The sequence below is a fragment of the Eptatretus burgeri genome, chromosome 11 (genome assembly GCF_056783735.1).
Source record: "Eptatretus burgeri isolate ZD-2024b chromosome 11, Ebu_testis_v1, whole genome shotgun sequence".
Classification (NCBI taxonomy): domain Eukaryota; kingdom Metazoa; phylum Chordata; class Myxini; order Myxiniformes; family Myxinidae; genus Eptatretus; species Eptatretus burgeri.
In genome coordinates, this window is record NC_140971.1 from 87871409 (window position 1) to 87890277 (window position 18869).

The 18869-nt window shown below is 45.2% G+C and overlaps 1 protein-coding gene across 5 annotated transcripts in view; it reads right to left on the minus strand.

The window, feature by feature from the left end:
* Positions 1 to 18869, minus strand: part of SMAD4 (SMAD family member 4) — an 80002-nt gene that overhangs the window by 18496 nt on the left and 42637 nt on the right. For 4 of the 5 annotated variants that reach the window (XM_085847268.1, XM_085847271.1, XM_085847267.1 and 1 more), the window contains 3 exons: positions 17076 to 17129; positions 1890 to 2073; positions 1415 to 1583 (listed from right to left, as the gene is read on the minus strand). In XM_085847268.1, coding sequence (XP_085703394.1) covers positions 1415 to 1583; positions 1890 to 2073; positions 17076 to 17129 — 407 coding nt within the window. The remainder of the gene's footprint in view (positions 1 to 1414; positions 1584 to 1889; positions 2074 to 17075; positions 17130 to 18869) is intronic. The other variant, XM_085847269.1, reaches the window with a different exon arrangement.

The following is an 18869-nucleotide window of genomic DNA, read 5'->3' on the forward strand; positions in this document are numbered from 1 at the left end:
TCCTTTGCTTTTCAAAATTAAGCTGACCTCCAGATGGCTGCTGCCACAAAGCTGTGAGTGATTATTCCCCTGAACTCTCAAACGTCAGCTGTGGCCCGAGCTTGTCTGGAGGATGAACAGACAGTCTCACGGAATACTACACAAGAATTCAAAGTCTCCATGTACTGCAGAATCAGAGGAAGACTGTGTTGCTTATTGGAACTCTGAATGCTCCATATAGATATGTTCGCATTTGTTAGTTATCCCGCCCCCCGGAGGGAGGGAGCGGGATATTGTAATCGTCCGGTTTGTTTGTTTGTCTGTCTGTTAGCAACTTTACGGCAAAACGGCTTTAGCAAACACTATCAAATTTAATCCACAGGTGGGCAATGAACCTTGGACAACCCCATTAACTTTTGGGTTCAATTGGATCAAAGGTCAAGGTCACGAAAAGATCAAAATCGTTTTTCGCTCATAACTTCGTCAAATATGATCTAACTTACTTCAAACTAAGCTTATAGTGAACCTTATTCTATTTGTCACTTATAATCCTACCCATTCATATAGTGAAAAATGCATATTTGTGAAGATCGGTAGGGTCCGAAGTTTTAGGGGTCATGGTCATCGGTCAAAATTACAACTTTTCCATTAAAACTAAAACATGGTTACGAAAATACAACTTTACGGGAAAACGGCTGGCTCAAACACTGTTAAATTGTATCCACAGGTGGATAATGAACCTCGGACGACCCCATTAACTTTTGGGTCCAATTAGGTCAAAGGTCAAGGTCAGGTCACGAAAAGGTCAAAATCGTTTTTCGCTCATAACTTCGTCAAAAATGATCCGATTTACTTCAAACTAAGCTTATAGTGAACCTTATTCTATTTGTGACTTAAAATCCTTACAATCCTATGGTGAAAAATGCATATTTGTGAAGATTGGTAGGGTTCGAAGTTTTACGGTCATAACTTCGTCAAAAATGGTTTAATTGACTTCAAACTGAGACTAAAATATTCCTTATAATCAACATTCAGGTTGAGGATGTATCAAATTTAAATTTGATCCCAAAAATAACTTTATGCCTTAAATGGGCGGGATTTGTTGTGCCTGGCACCACTTGTTTACGTTTGTTTTTAATAAATGACTCAAATGTACAGGAGGAATTGAGATTTTATTTGACAAACGATTAGTTGTCTGATTAATCCGACAACCGATTAGTTGTCCGATTAAACAACCGATTGTTTAATTGAATTGGTGGCAACCGATTAGTTGTGAAAGGCATGCATAGTCTCCTGCCACACCCACTGGCTGACAAAAAGTTCCCTGATCTGTCTGTGGGCCACAATCCAAAGAAATCCTTGAAACACTGCCTTGCATGTAAATGGCCCTCAAGTCACAATCACCAGCACAGCAGAAATTGCCACACAGCCTTGCCTTGATGTGTGCTCCAGGATAGATCTTGTGCACAGCATCACCAGGTGCACGGCCTGCCTCCCGGTCCAGATAATAGCTCTGAACGAACACAGCATGGTCACTGAGACAGCGGACCCACACATCACCTTCTCCACGGCACTCAAGTTGAACACCCTTCCCAATATGCAACCTGCACGAGAGAAGAAAATAAGGGAAATGCCATCTTTCAAGGTGATGACCGATTCTCACTGACTCTAAAGTTAGCAGCTGCTACAAATTATATATCAGACTCCAACATCCGAGATACATTTGTCTAATGCTTCCATATTTGATGTTGTGTATGTACAGGCTCTTCAAGGAACCTTCATCACTGCAACATTAGAAGCATGTGAACTTAATTCTGAGTTTTGCAAGCTCTCAGCTATCAAATTATGTGTGCTTAATGGTGAGTTTTTCATTCATCATGATTTTATCTCAATTGCATGGGCAGGCTTACCGCGCACGGTCACTCGCTTCAGTACGATGGACGTTGGACAGCTGACCCAAGCAAAAACGATCTCCACCAGATGGGTCCACGTAGCCATCCACTGTGACCACTGGACAACTGGAAGGCACCTTGAAGGTCTCGCCAACTTGTACATCCATCTCAAAGTATGCGATGGAGCACCAGAATTCCGGGCCTATCCAACAATGTGCGAGGACAGTTTCAGCAATGTGATGGATGGACCAACATTCATGTCTTTTTAGTTTGTTATCTTGCCAAAACGAAGTTTTTGCAAGATATGTTAGTCAGCTTGTATGTTTTTTTTTTTTTGTTTTTTTTTTGTCTGTAATCACGTATAAAAAATTCTGCAGAGCACAGTTATCATCGGAAATTTTTGTAACTTCGCATATCAGAGGCCGATAGAGGTCCCTTTCAGTGCACAAAATTTTGAAGGTCAAGCTCAAAGGTCAAGGTCACTTTGGCGCAAATCAAGGGAGTCGACGAAACCCTTATTTTTTCAGTAATTTTGATCGGATCGTCTTCAAACTTCATGGGAATATAGTTCATGGTCTGGCACTCAGCTGATTAATTTTTGGTGGCGATTGGCCTTGACCTTCATGGTTAGCGCCTCAGGTCAAACATATTTGACCCCAAGGTCAAATTTTCAAGTTTTAGGAACCATATCGTGTAGTACCTCAAATTGAACACCTCGATGAGTGCTTTCTAGATATGTCAAGCTTGAGACATTATGACGTCATTTGGTGACGTTATGAGGCAAAAGCATATTTTTCATGGTTACTCTGTAGAACGATTCTCATCGGAATCTCTCGTAGGCAGATATTCCTCAAGGAGTCGCTCCTGGTGGATAGCAGCTCTGTTCACCTCAGTGTGACCTTAAAGAAGTCACACGTGGTCACCTTTTGGCAAGATACGGGTCACCCTGCGGGTGACATTGTATTATTTATTTGTTTTTTTCCGTTGTGGTGGTGGGTTTGGGATCCGAGGGTCCGGAACTCAAATTCCGCTCGGCCGTTGAATTAATAACAGGTGGGATTGACTCAGCCAGTCATCCTTCCGAGGTCGGTAAAATAATACCAGCCTGCTGGGATGTCCCAGTGTGTGCCCTGGTTTACAATAGGTACACCGTATCCTGCATGTTGTAAGAGGTGACTGAAGAGTTGGCATCGGAAGGGCATCCGGCCATTAAAAACAAAAAACTGCCTCAAAAAGGGAACCATGGGAGAATATTGTCATGAGAACAGCATGGCCAACCCCCGCTCTAGCAGGGAAAAATGGCCTTAAAAATAATGTTTGTGTGTGAGTGTGTGTGTGTGTGTGTGTGTGTGTGTGTGTGTGTGTGTGTGTGTGTGTGTGTGTGTGTGTGTGTGTGTGTGTGTGTGTGTGTGTGTGTGTGTGTGTGTGTGTGTGTGTGTGTGTGTGTGTGTGTGTGTGTGTGTGTGTGTTATTTTCCTTTGTGACAGTTGGTTTTCCCTTTCAGCACAACTCTGATAAATAAACAATCTTTAACAACAACGTAGCACGATTGGACCTCCTTTTGTCCCTTTGGATATCCATGCACTGTACATCAGGACACGACAATTGCACTCCATATTTGGTGCTCAAACAGGACTTGGGCGAAAAAGTAGTTCAGTCACTAAACAACTTGGCACAACCCTCACATTACCCTGAATCAAGATTTAAAAAAAAAAAATCATGAAGCTCAAGCAAAGCATGCGAGAAATCTCAAGGGTAAACAAACACAAAAAAAATGTTCAAAATGCTTCCACTTACATGTTCAAAATGGTCAAAGAGTGTCATCATGCTATCCAAACCTCCACAATGTGTTTAAAGTGTTTTCCAGGTCTCCCTCTATTTTGTCCCTCAACCCATCAACCCTGCTGTCAGAGTGTGTGCACGTTTTGATAGGCCTCATGACCTCCTCCTGGATTGAAGTTCCTGTTAAGGGAACTCGTATTATTACCTCCACCACCGAAGGTGAAGGAGGTTATGTTTTCATCCCCTTTCTGTCTGCTTGTTTGTTTGTGTGCAGGATATCTCAAAATGTTGTGGATAGATTCGGATGAAATTTTGCGGACACGGGTGTGTGGCAAGGACGAATTGATTCGATTTTGGTGAAGATCTGAATCCGAATCTGGATACTAGAATTATTTATTTTCGAAAGTGATTCTTCACCATTGAAAGGGCCAAAAACGATATTTCGTATATTTCAAAAATGCATTGGGCCCAATATGTTCTCGTGGGTCAGGCATTGCGTGGTGGATGTATGTGCTCTTCTAAGTGCCCTCTTTGCCCCTGTCTGGCTGTTTGTTTGTCTGTAAGCATGAGGATAATTATATGAAAAGGATGTGGACGGATTCGAACGAAATTTGTTGGGCAGGTTGATGCGTGACAACAAAAAATTGATTGTATTTTGGTGAAGATCTGAATCAGGATACGAGAATTTTTATGCGATTCTTCACCACTGAGTGAGAGGGCGAAAACACGATATCTAGCACGATATCTCAAAATTTTTGAAAGGACTCGGATAAAAGTTGGTGCACAGGTTGGATATCTGACAAGGAAGAATAGATTCAATTTTGGTGAAGATATGAATCTGGATCCGAACACAAGAATTTTTTTAATTTTTATAAGTGATTCCACCATTGAGAAATGGGGCCGGAAACGATATATCGTACGATATCTCAAAAAGTTGTGGACGGATTATAACAAAACTTGGTGGATGAGTTGGGTAATTGACAAGAACAAGCCGATTCGATTCTGGTTAAGGTCCGGATCCAGATCTGGCCTTTCAGTGGGATACAAAATGTAAACTGTTCATCCTGGCAGAGGTATGCGCTCTGCCGAGTGTTCTTCTAGTTTGTCCTGTGCTCTTATCCTTTCCAACCCAATCCTATTTTACTCTTCCTCTTCAACTCACTTACTCTCCCCATTTTCTCTCACATCTTCTACCCTTTCATTTTTATTTTATACCTCACAACCCTCCAACTCATCTTGGGATATAAAGGGTGACAGAGAAACATAGAAGCTATGCAAATGTTTGAATACTATGATGTTAAGGAAGAAAACATCTTCGCTCGTATTCAGCACATAGCTGCTGGGGGCAACATTGCGAGAGAGTGTGACTGCACTGCTACCATGTTCCCTGTTCGTTAGGGCAGAAATTTTTGAAATATTGTCAGTGATAATTCATGTACTCTTCGTAAAAAGACATCGTGGGATCTTCAATATCCACCAACTAATGCTGGTAGACAGGACACCCAGCTTAACGTCACGTCCATCAGAGGGGACAGCATTGCAAAGTACACTTTGCAATGCAAAACCTTGCCTGCACTAGTACGATGGTTTATCGTAGGAATCAGAACCAGACCCAGATTAGACAGCTCAAAGGCAAGTGTGCTATCTCTGCATCATCCTGTTGAAGCATGCATAAAAATGGTGTTGGTCATTTCTTTCATTTCAAATTATAGTTTGAAATTGTGATAGCATGGGTCATTGGACTACCACAAAAAGGTATGCTGTTGTGGAACTCTTCTTTGCAAGTGGCTCCATTGTTCAAGCCCAGGGAGCATTCAAATATCACTTCGGTATGAATGAAGCTCCATCTGCAAATGTTATTACAGTAGTCGCAATGCGAATACATTTCAAAGTGAAGTTACGGAGCATGTAGTAAGCCACGCACTGGCTGAACACCAGATTAATTTGAGAATACGCACATGGTAGAGGTGAGGAACGGTGAGGAACGGTGGCATGCCGACTCTCATGCGCACTTCGCATGAACAAGTAATCTCGAAGAACTAGAGAGTTCACAGAACACCTTACCCCTCAGCCGAGTCATACCAAAGGGTCGGGGAGCTAACCCTTAGAATACTTGGTGTTCGGGTAGCCTTTTTAGGGTTAGAGTTTTAGGGTGAAGATTAGTTTTACGATGAAGTTTTACAACACACGTTATTGGGAAAATCGAAATAACCGGATACGTATTAGCTTCTGGAGTTTGAGAAACAAAGTCCTTAGCAACGTATACCAGCAATAGTCTCTCAAACTTCATCGTAAGATATCACGGTCAGTTTGTGACGGACCAGTATGTACGATACACCGTTGTGAAGCTTATTTTATGGGCTTTCAAATAAACCCAATAACTCAATATTGAATTTTTGCGACCTCCGACTGGTTTTGTACTGGAGGGTCACATATATATATATATATATATATATATGTATATATATATATACACATATATATATATATATACATATATATATATACATATACATATATATATACATATATATATATATACACATACGCACGCGCACGCACGCACGCATGCACGCACGCACGCACGCACGCACACACACACACACACACACACACACACACACACACACACACACACACACACACACACACACACACACACACACACACACACACACACACACACACACACACACACACACACACAGTGGTGCCCCCAGAATCTGAACGCCCCATTGTTTGAACAAATTGGATTCCGAACAATTTTTTCAAGAAAATTTTGCCCCAAAAACCGAACTCATTTTCGAAAACCGAACACAACGTGGCGTTCATGTTTGTTCACTTGCGTCTTCCCCGCCTGTTCGACCCGCATCTTCGCGCTTTGTTCATTCAGTTCGTCGGTGGAAGTCCTCGTGAAAGCATCTCTCGTGTGTCGATCGCTACTTTACCTCGTGTTTTCACCTTGATTTGTGCATCTATTTTTTTTTCAATTATCACCCTTGTGCATTCACCATGGCACCCAAGAAGAGCAGTGAAGCAAATAGGAGTAAGAGGAAGTCCGTGAGAACGACAATCGAGTTGAAGAAGAACTTATCGCTAAGCATGAGAGCGGTACGCGTGTGTCTGATCTCGCTGCCATGTTCGAGCTGCCAAAATCGACCGTGTGTAGGATTCTGAAAAATAAAGAAGCGATAAAAGCACGAAAACCCGTCGTGAAGCGAACTCATTCGATGAACCCTCTGACGAATCAGCTTTAACGAACTCAAAGTTTTTTTGCGCGAGGATGGTAGTGATGTCATGCTGCGTCACCCAATCGCTTCACCTCTTGATTATCTCCGTGGAACCGTGCGGTGAAAACGGCACGTTTGTGTCTCCACACAGAGTGTACTGGGATATAAAACACCATTTGGTGCTTCATGGTTAATTACATACCTCCACCAGGCTGAAGTTTACGTTTTGGATCCCAATGGCCACTGATAGGCCGGAGCTGCATCCAGACCTGATGGAAGAAGTGACAATGCTCCTGCTCATCCCCCAGGCTTGGAAAAAGATTCATGACCCAGAAAAGGTCATTCACTCATCTCATTTTACCTTAAACATGGGTAATTTCAGTTGAAAGTGTCTTGAAAGTGGGTTTTCTTGGGGTCCAGGAATGGATTAATTCACTTTCCATTATTTCTTATTGGGAAAATATTTTTGGAATCCGAACTTTTTGGAATCCGAACAGCCTCTTGGAACGAATTAAATTCGGATTCTGGGGGCACCACTATATATTGTTACGGATTCAGCGGTGGCGGGATTCGGACGAGTGATGTCAATCACTGTCCGTAACCAGTTTGGGTTTTCGCACCCTACTCTCGACAGCCAAATGTTACAGATTCGGCGCCACCCTAACCACCGCCGTCTCCGGGGTTATAACGCCGGCTGGTTCGGCACAGGCCTCGCGTCACGCGTCTCGAATCGCGATACCAACGTACCTCTGGACCTTACCAGTTGGGGAAATAGACCCCGGTTCCAGATTGGTTTTGTCAGAGCCAGAGCAAATTCTGCCAGTCTGTAACCATTTTGGTTTTATATCCAAATCGAGCGGATCGTTCATCGGCACGGCATGAATTAATTCAAAGCGGCAACTTCATACGAATCAGCCAGATTTATTGGGGACACATCGGGGAAGCACAACACAAGCAAAGCATTCACGACAATGTTATAATTAATCGATAACCCGTTCTTAACTCGGGAGCTACGGATTACGGTTTCGAAGGGGACCCGAACGAGATAAACCTTAAACAACATGCAGACAAGACATGGACAGCATGCAGACAAGACATGGGCAGCATGCAGACAAGACACAGAGTACTTGGTGATGCTTCATGGACGAGAGAAAAAGTGTCAAAACACGAATGTGGCTCGTGACAAGCCGATGTCTACGGATTTAAACGCCCATGCTCAAACACGCCGCGTGGCAAAATGGTGCTCGTCCTCCTTCTCCCGGCACCGCTTGCGCATGCAGCCTTCGCGCGTTCTGACCCCACGTAAGGTCGACGGCACAAGACAGTCAGATCGATGGTGGGTTTCAGCTGGTTTCTCACAAGGTCCAGCATACAAGTCCAGGCCTGGCCTGTTCAACAGATCAGGCCAAATCGAGGTGTTGGGCTCAGCAGGCGGATCGACAAACGTGTCGAGCCGTGACAGAGGCTCCTTGGTTAGACGCAGGTTGAACCTGTCGATGACCTCCTCTCGAAGCCGACTCCAGACTCACACAGCAGCCAGGTCCTCTCAAAGCAGATTGCAGCCTCCCACTAGTCATTTCTATACAGAAGAATTCCTCACTCGACACTCAGGCTCAGTTACTCCCTCGGCAGATGGCAGACTCGACCCTCAGGTTCAGGCCGTTCCTCTCTTACAGATCGCTGACCACACGCACCGCAAGTTACTCCTCCAGCTGATGGTAGACAGACCTCTTGCAGTGCCTCCTACTGCCGATCACCCGACTCGACACTCGTCGTTTCTCTTCCTGCCAAAATGGCAGACTCGATGTGCAGGCAGTTTCTCTTACTGCCAAAAATGGAAGACTCGACGCGCTCAGGTTCAGTTTCTCTCCCGGCATATCCACCACTGCCTTTACTTCGTTCACTCGCCTCAAAGCCGACTGACTCCTCCTTTCAGTTTCACTACCTTGCCTTTCTTTCGGCTCGCTCTTTACGAAAAGCCGATCGCAAAAACCTCATGCAGTTTCTCCTACTGCTGATCGCACCACCTCGGCGCTTTCCGTCCCACCTTCTCGCCTGTCGTCCGACTGCTTCTCTAGGCCACACCCTCTCAGCCAACTGGGCAGGGCCTCGTCCAGAGAGGGGAAGGAAGAAGAAGAAGAAGCCCCTCGGTACACCACCGCACGAACAATAAACAGCCTCTTACACCTCCCGACACATGTATCGTCCATTTACAGAACAACCTGGCTAAAAATGCATTTAATGGGGGATCTGGCTAATCCTATATTTAATAACATACTAAGGGCCATTTCCACAACACTACCCCCACCTTTCTTCCGAGGCTCTCCCGATCCTCCATCTGGGGCAGCCCACGGTAATGGCCCTGTCTAACGTATAGCACAGATCTCCCTTTACTCTAACCCACAACAAGGGAAGCACTTAACTCCAAAAACCAAAGTGTCACAGTAAGATTGGCATGTCCTTACCCTGGTGTGTCGGATAATAAATCTGACGAACAAATTCACACTCTATGCACACTACTTAACATTCTAAAGATGGATTTGAACGGGAGGGCATTCAATTTTACTTTTAACACCAATATTTGCATAGGAGCAGAACATTCAAAGGTTCAAAGTTCTTTCACGTGTTCGCTCCTACATGCCCCCTCCAGGCAGTATTGTCCATTCAACCTTGAGGGTTTACTCACTTCGTGGCCTTATTGGCCTCTCACCAGGTGAGTTGTCGGCCCAGTGGCCTAATCTCACAAAGAGTTCTTCGGCCCACTGAGCCCACAAAATTGCATGAATCTTCGGCCGCAACGGCCCACAAAATGGCATGAATCTTCAGCCGCAATGGCCCACAAAACACTTTGGCCTCAATGGGCCACAAAAAATGCTTCGGCCCATATGGCCCACAAAATGACTTCTTGGCCGCAATGGCCTACTCACGAGCAGCAGCACGCAACAAGCCCTGCATTGGACAGCAGGTGACACAGCAATGGTGGCACGGTGATATCGATGGTAAACAAATGTAGTTTGGAGGCATTATTGAGGACGCAATTGGGTGTGATGACCTCAGACCAGGCGAGATGGAGTGTACCCTTAACATTCCTTGCCCGACTTGTTTTGGTTCAGTTCTCGTTTTTTTTCTTTTTCTTCCTTTTTTTTTTTTCCTTTTACAGGCAGGATGGTGTGTTTCTCACTCAAACGTTATCTTTGTGGGTGTGTGCTCATGAAATACTGGTGGCCTCTCTGGCACTTGGAGAGGGTGACCTAGCCTGGCCCTTGCTTACAAATTTTCACATCAACACTACTCGTACCAGGTATCACACATGAATGGTGCGGAGGAGAGTCCATCGAACCTAACCATTTACTTTTCGCTCTAAACCATGAACCAAACCCTGCTATGGCGAGAATGATCCTCATGACCCATTTTTCCTGACCTGGCACACTGTTCCATTCTTTTAAACCTGGGCAAGGCCTTATTTGTCTTTTTCCATTTGGTGGTGCCAGGCATAACTCACTGGCTGGGGAGTGTGACTACTACTAGGCTTTTTGCCTGCTTCCAATCGGGGGTAGAGGACACCCAGCGACCTCGGGGTTCACCTGAGCGTGCTTCTGGCGCTCCTAAGGGGTGACTCTCTCTAGCCCCCATACTGTGCCATCCTAGCACCCATACTGTGCTCTCCTGGCACTAACCCTACCGTGCTCTCCTGGCACTGAACCTACCGTGCTCTCCTGGCACTGAACCCTACCGTGCTCTCCTGGCACCTCTGACAGCCTTCACTTGCCAGGAACCCCCAAAGTCCTGGTGCCCTATTTCACCACTCACCAACTTCCAATACCATGTCACACTCCCAGCCAGTACCACCATACCTTGGCCTGCACCTACCCCTCGCAGTGCGCCTGCACAATGGAACAGCAGCCAGAATCCATGTCAAATCCTCCAAGTCCCCCCAACCTACACTAACTTGGTTAGGAGACTCCTACCGACAGGGTGCGTTGTTCGCACTCACTCTCCTCATTCGCACAATCACCCCATTCACCCAAACACTTGAGTCATTCATTCCACAGTGCCACACACCCAGTCCACAACACCATCCAACACCTTTCACGTTTATGTGAAAACAAAAACACACCAGTCCCTTGGATCCCACTTGGTCATCAAATTTAACGAAAAACACTTTTTCATCAAACCCCAATCAATTTGTCACTACGTCCGTCATCCGCTGGCCTCCTCCACACTGCCCAAATAGTTTATTTCCAACAATTTAAATGAAACATCAAAATCTCTTCACCAGCCCCATGGAACCTCTGCATGGTGCTAACCAGGCATTTCAGTCTTCCCTCAAACAAGCCACTCTTTGTCATAAACTTGTTTCAGGTGTGTTTAACGCTCTGCCTGTAATGTCTCCACCACTTTTTTTTTTCAGTAATCACCCAAATCCACTTGTGCCACTCTTATCCCTTCTATCATCTCTCAATTTGTAACCACTCTCGATATAATTTCCAATCAAAAGCTTCACATCCCCATATGGCCTGGTTCTTTGGCCCATTGGAAGGGGAGTGAGGGAACGAATTCCTCATTTCCCATTACATGACCCCTCCGCCTTTCCGCCACGGCTCAAAAGGGTCACGCCTCAATTGGGGCTGTGATCTACCCCCTCCTTTCACCAGGGTTCGCGGAAGTCAGGTAAACCCCAATCGGTGGAACGGCATCCCCCTCTTCTCTAGGGTTCACGGAAATCAGGTAAACCGCGATCGGTGGAACGGCCTCCCCCTCTTCTCCAGGGTTCACGGAAATCAGGTAAATCCCAATCGGTGGAATGGCCTCCCTCTCTTCTCCAGGGTTCACGGAAATCAGGTAAACCCCAATCAGGGAGGCGGCCTCCCCCTCTTCTCCATAACTCGCTGAAGACAGATAAACCCCCTTCAGCTAGCCAAACCCCTCGTGTGCTCAGAAAGGTTTGAAGACCAAGTGACACACGCCAGTGCCACCCGCTACTCATCTGCACTCCACTCCAAAGTTCCTGTGAGGCTGATGGAGAAATTAAAATCCAATTTATAAAGCCTGCTCCTGGATGCAGCACCTCCAAGTCTGTAAGAACCCATACGGAGCTGTCCACCATGGTTTCTGTCCCCTGGCTCAAGTTCTGTCCTGGTGGCATTTCTATTTCCCCTTGCACTTCTAACCTATTTCCTATGTCACCACTCATTCCACGCTCAGGACTCCCACACACAGCAAGCTGCACACATTCCAAGGTCAGGTGTTCACATTCCACACCTTCAACCTTGCCTGCACACTGACCAACTGCCTCGCACTCCAGGGTTACATTCCCGAACGCCACGTGAGTACCCACACATGTTTCGACCTTGGCAGCACACACCAGTGCTGTAATCTGGAGTGTGGACTCACAGCATTCATTCACAGGCACTCCACACACACATTCAGGGGTCACGCATACGTGCACCCCATCGGACAGAGTCTCTTCGTTAACATAATATTCAATTCCTACCTTAAGCTCATCGTCCGCACCATGTATGCATGTGCCCACGTACCTGCTTCGTTCCAGAGTCACCTCTGTCTGGTCGCTTCTCTCCAGCAGGTTACTCATTGGTTCGCCACACTCCTCCGGGGCTGTCAGCTCCACATGCTGGACCTGCTCAAAATGAATTTCATTCGTCAACAACCCCGTATGCTCCCTCAATGTCTCCATCACCAGGGTTTGCTCTAATTGTGGTGTCATCCGACAAGTGGTCAATCAAGTCCCGCACCACAAACATTACTCCCCGTGGTGATGTCACACATCCCATATTATTGTGCTGTTCTACTTCCAGGCTCCATTTTCTTTTCAATTCGAGTCGTTCTTCCTCTCTGAGCCTTTTAAGTTGTTCGTTATCTTTCCGGAGTTTTTCCATCTCCGTGTACTCCAACTTTGCTCTCTCCTTTAGTTGGTCAATTTCAAATTCGTTTTCCTTTTGTTTTCTTCCCCACCGTCTCTCATGTTCTTCATTCAACAATCTCGTCGTTTCTTTCAATTGGTTAATTTCCTTTTCCTGTTTCATTCGTCGTTCTTTCATTATCTCCACGTAGTTCAACCTTGCTTTCTCCTTTAGTTGTTCTTGTCCTTTTTGTTTCCTCTCCCACCGTCTCTCATGTTCTTCCTTCTCCAATCTCGTCGTTTCTTTCAATTGGTTGATTTCCTTTTCCCATTTCATTCGTTGTTCTTTCACTATCTCCACGTATTTCAACCTTGCTTTCTCCTTTAGTTGTTCTTGTCCTTCTTTTTGTTTCCTCTCCCACTGTCTCTCATGTTCTTTCTTCTCCAATGTCGTCGTTTCTTTCAATTGGTTGATCTCCTTTTCCTACTTCATTCGTTGTTCTTTCACTACTCTTTCTTGCGTCTCATTCTTTAATCTTGCTTTGGCTTCTTACTGTTCGATTTGCACAGTGTGGTTAACAAACATTTCATTCTCCGTTCTCTTTATTTCCTCTCTCAACAGCCTCATATCAGCTCGTTTTGTAATTTCCGCTCTTTGCTTTGGTGTTTCTGTAACTCAGAAGCTTTTTCCCAAAATTGCTCTCTCATCTCCACACCTCTTTCGCATGCTTCCTCCCTCAAGTCATCCATTCTATTACAGTTTTCCCTTAGCTGTTCCAGATATTTATTTTTCCTTTCCATCGTCTGTTCTTGGATATCTCTTATCCGATTGCCTGTTCTTACCTTTTCCTTCAGTCGTTCCAATTCCAAATCGTGTTCCCGTTTTTCCTTTTCCAGCTTTGTTTCCCATTCTTCTTCCAAGTTCTCCCTATCCCGGGAGTTACTAATTTGCTCTTCCTCTATTCTTTTGTTCAGTTCACTCTTCTCTTGTTCCAACTCATGGGTACTCCACTCTACTTTCCTCATTTCTCCCTGTAGTTCCTCGAACTGTCTTGACTTTTCCAACAATTCTTCCTTCAGTTGTTTCAATTCCAAATCGTGTTCCCGTTTTTCCTCTTCCAGCTTTGTTTCCCATTCTTCTTCCAAGTTCTCCCTATCTCGGGAGTTACTAATTTGCTCTTCCTCTATTCTTTCGTTCAGTTCACTCTTCTCTTGTTCCAACTCATGGGTACTCCACTCTACTTTCCTCATTTGTCCCTGTAGTACTTCGAACTGTCTTGACTTTTCCAACAATTCTTCCTTCCTTTGCTCCAGATATTTCTCTCCTCTTTTTATCTTCTGTTCTCGGCTTCCTCTTATCCGATTGCCTGATCTCACCTCTTCCTTCAGTTGTTCCAGTTCCAAATCGTGTTCACATTTTTCCTTTTCTTGCTTTTTTTTCCATTCTTTTTCCCAGTTCTCCCTATCCTGGGAGTTACTAATTTGCTCCTCCTCTATTCTTTTGTTCAGTTCGCTCTTCTCATATTCCAACTGATGGGTAAACAACACTACTTTATTCTTTTCTCCACATAGTTCATCAATTCTGTTGGCTAAGTCCTCTTTCAGCCACCGAATTAGTTCCCGTTCATCGGCCAATTGTTGTAACCCCCGTACACATAATTTTCCTGAACCTCGTCTGCGTGCTGTTGTGCCTCGCCCAATTCAATCTGTAACTCTTTTAGATAATTCTCATAACGTCTCACCTGTTGCAAGGCATCCCCCAATCGTGCCTGAAGCTTGCCAATGTTCACGTAGTCGTCCTGCCTCGTCCACCATGGCGCATGCCGTGACCACGTGGTTTGAACCGGTGGGTGGGAGCCCACGCCTAGTGTTGTGCCGTTTGTTGCGCTATTAATAGCAACCTTCTCCCGCTTCGTGTTGCGCTGAGGTGGAGCCGAGCCACCATTTTGCGAATCTGTTTTTCTTCATAATTTCGAAGTTTTACACCCGATCCGCTCAAAATAAAATCAAAGCAAATTTTGAATTTGCGAGCGACGGGTTTTTTTTTTCCCGCGCCTCTCGTAACCAATGTTCGAGGTGCGAACAACACCAGATATTGTTGAATCGGTGTCCTGTAAATCTATTGAGGTGGAGGGATTCTCATCCCAATCCTGACTACCAGTGTTACGGATTCAGAGGTGGCGGGATTCGGACGAGTGATGTCAATCACTGTCCGTAACCAGTTTGGGTTTTCGCACCCTACTCTCGACAGCCAAATGTTACAGATTCGGCGCCACCCTAACCACCGCCGTCTCCGGGGTTATAACACCAGCTGGTTCGGCACAGGCCTCGGGTCACGCGTCTCGAATCGCGATACCAACGTACCCCTGGACGTTGCGCCCAACGCCCAATTTGAGCGCCCAAGCTCAAACACGCCGCGTGGCAAAATGGCGCTCATCCTACTTCTACCGGCACCGCTTGCGCATGCAGCCTCCGCGCATTCTGACCCCGCGTCAGGTCGACAGCACAAGACGTCAGATCGATGGTGGGTTTCAGCTGGTTTCTCACAAGGTCCAACATACAAGTCCAAGCCTGGCCTGTTCACCAGATCAGGCCAAATCGAGGTGTTGGGCTCCGCAGGCTGATCGACAAATGTGTCGAGCTGTGCCGTGAGTTGGGACAGAGGCTCCGTGGTTAGACGCAGGTTGAACCTGTCGATGACCTCCTCTCGAAGCCGACTCCAGACTCACAGCAGCCAGGTCCTCTCGAAGCAGATTGCAGCCTTCCACTAGTAGTTTCTATACAGCAGAAATCCTCACTCAACACTCAGGCTAAGTTACTCCATCAGCAGATGGCTGACTTGACCCTCGGGTTCAGGCCGTTCCTTTTCTTACAGATCGCCGACCACACGCACCGCGAGTTACTCCTCCAGCCGATGGCAGACAGACCTCTTGCAGTGCCTCCTACTGCCGATCACCCGACTCGACACTCGTCGTTTCTCTTACTGCCAAAATGGCAGAATCGATGTGCAGGCAGTTTCTCTTACTGCCAAAAATGGCAGACTCGGCACGCTCAGGTTCAGTTTCTCTCCCGGCAGATCCACCACTGCCTTTCCTTCGTTCGCTCGCCTCGAAGCCGACTGGCTCCTCCCTTCAGTTTCACTTCCTTGCCTTTCTTTCAGCTCGCTCTTTACGAAAAGCCGATCGCAAAAACCCTCATGCAGTTTCTCCGACTGCCGATCGCACCACCTCGGCGCTCTCCGTCCCACTTTCTTGCCTGTCGGCCGACTGCTTCTCTAGGCCACACCCTCTCAGCTGACTGGGCGGGGCCTCGTCCGGAGAGGGGAAGGAAGGAAGAAGAAGCCCTCGGTACACCACCACCGCACGAACTATAAACAGCCTCTTACACCTCCCGGCACACATGTAACGTCCATTTCCCGAACAAGCTGGCTAAACATGCATCTATTGGGGGATCTGGGCTAATCCTATATTTAATAACACACTAAGGGCCATTTCCACAACAATATATATGTTTCTATTATATACATTATATATATACACATATATATATATATATATATATATATATATATATATATATATATGTAAACATGCACACATTGATAACAGCATTGACAGCCCATACAGCTCCAGACTCCTCCCCCCCATCCCCCAAACATGGTGAACAGTCAATATGATAGTTTTAAACTTACCCTGTTCATCGACAAGCCCCAGATGATATAACCTTCCCATTGGTGTTGAGAAGCACGAAGATTTGGGGACAACGCGCCAGATTACGAACCTTCGGCATTTCACAGGCCCATATCGTCAGTGGTTCTTGCAGTACAGACTGAAAGATATCAACTTTTAGACGAATTGATCAGAAAGTTCTCCAAATCTTTCATTATGCAGATGCATACCCCTTTCTCGCAAGTACGTTTTTTCAAGTATTTTCGACTTCTTTAAAAGTTTTCTTTTAATTTCTTGCTCCAATCATTATCTGGCCTGGCAGGAAATACGTCCAGAACGCCACGATGAACTCTGTTAGTCGGGGTTTCTGCGCATGCATACAAAACAATATGGGGTGGATTTCGTCATTTCAAAAGTGCTGTATTAAATTCAAACTTCAGTACAAGTTGAAGCAATTGGTGATTGTTCATAATAGCAAAGAAGACTGAGCGCTTCATAATCCAGATACATGCCAGGGTATACGGATTACAGCAGATCTGAGAATTATCTATATTAAGGTGGATCTGTGGGGAGACGCACTGACATACAGACCAATTACAATTGCCTCTCCATCACTTTGGGAATGGGTGAGAGCAACAAAACGATGGGTGGACCCTCTACTCACCAGGATGCGCCGAGAGGGGAGGGTGAAACGCCAGTTCATTATGATGCGATGGCCCTGGGGCAGAGCGAAAGCATGTGTAATAATACAAATAGAATAAAGAAGTTTCATTACACCACACAAGACGATTTTGAGAAAGTGTGTCCTTTCACACGTAACACGAGTCAAACACCGATTTAAAGAATTTCAGGTCAGGTTAACTATAAATATATGCATAATAAGCATATCGACAATCACCCTTTTCAGCAAAATCAATATTGTAAGTGTTATCCCAAAGTTTGTCACCCACACCTACACGTTAGATCTTGTACACACACCATAGCCAAACTTTATTCTCGTCAAATTATTATATTACATAATCATATGTTATATAATCAAATATGTCATATTACATAATCTCAATCATCTTCAATGTACTTTGTCCAGCAGTCAAACCAACTTTCCAATCCCAAGGCGGAAGTGGATTAATATAGCAGTGGCTGCGTTAATTTCTTCAGCTGATTCAATGTCTTCCATTAATTTTTTCCCCTTTTTTATGAGTAATTACAAAAACATTATTGGTACATTTCTTATGCACGTTTCTTCTTCATTACCAGAAATTTAACAAGAGTTTGGGTGTCTATATAATGAAGCTTTCTCTGCCATAGTCACATTCTTGGTACGAGTTACTCATATATTAATTCCTTCTTGAAGCAAAACAAAACAAAACATGACATTGAGAGACTCGCCAGGGTATGCATATTACAGTAGACACGGGAATGAACTATCTTTATTGAAGCAGATGAGTAATCTCGGATAGAGAAAACAAAACGCGCTTGCACACATGAACACGCACAAAAACATCCCTTTGTGAAGAGGCAAGGTGAATAATGAGACGGTTATACATGCAATCTTGTGATCATTTTGCTGCTTTATTTTACAAGTTACAAGCGGGATGGCAGAACTTTTGGGATGACCCTTGAAGGTAAAGAAGTAGGAAAAAAAAAACAAAAAAAAACTAGAAACTAGAATTTGACACAAGTGTGTCAATGGATATGCCTCTGCCAAACTAAGATCACAACCCACTTCCATTTCATCTCGATTAATGACCACATGAAAACGAGAACGGCACTCGGTGGAATGCATACCTCTAAGGCGGAACAGTTTACATTTTGTATCCCACCGATAGGTCAGATCTGCATCGGGACCTGAACAAAAATCAAATTGGCTTGTTATTGTCACCCACCAAATTGTCATAATTCATCCACAGCATTTTGAAATGTCACGCTATACAGGGTGTTTCAAAAAGATTGATACAACTTTGACTTCCTGCCATTTCTTTGTTTTTTGACCTATACCGTTTTCTTTTTCAGGGTTTGGTGGTCTTATCGTGGTATTTGTTCCTTGGGATTTCTTGCTCCACAGCTCAACTATGCCATTTACAGTGAAGCAGAGGCCAAAAGTGGTGGCTCTGTGGTACGAGACTAAATCATATGTAGACACTTACAAGAGGTTCTGCCAGGAATACGACCTCAGAACATGTGATGGACCCACAAATTGTGCCATACAACGTATTGTGAAACATTTTGAGCACAAGGGCAACAGTAACAACAGCAGGGCGGTGACGATCAACGGTGAGGACTACTGGGCCATGCTCCAGAAGTTCCATAATGATCTAGCCCAAAAGGTCACCCTAAACCAGCTCAGCATGACCAGATTTATGCAGGATGGTGCACACCTGCATACAGCTGGTGACACCATCACTTTCCTGTGGAAACTCTTCAGAAACCACCTCATTCCCCATTGGTAGCGCTCATG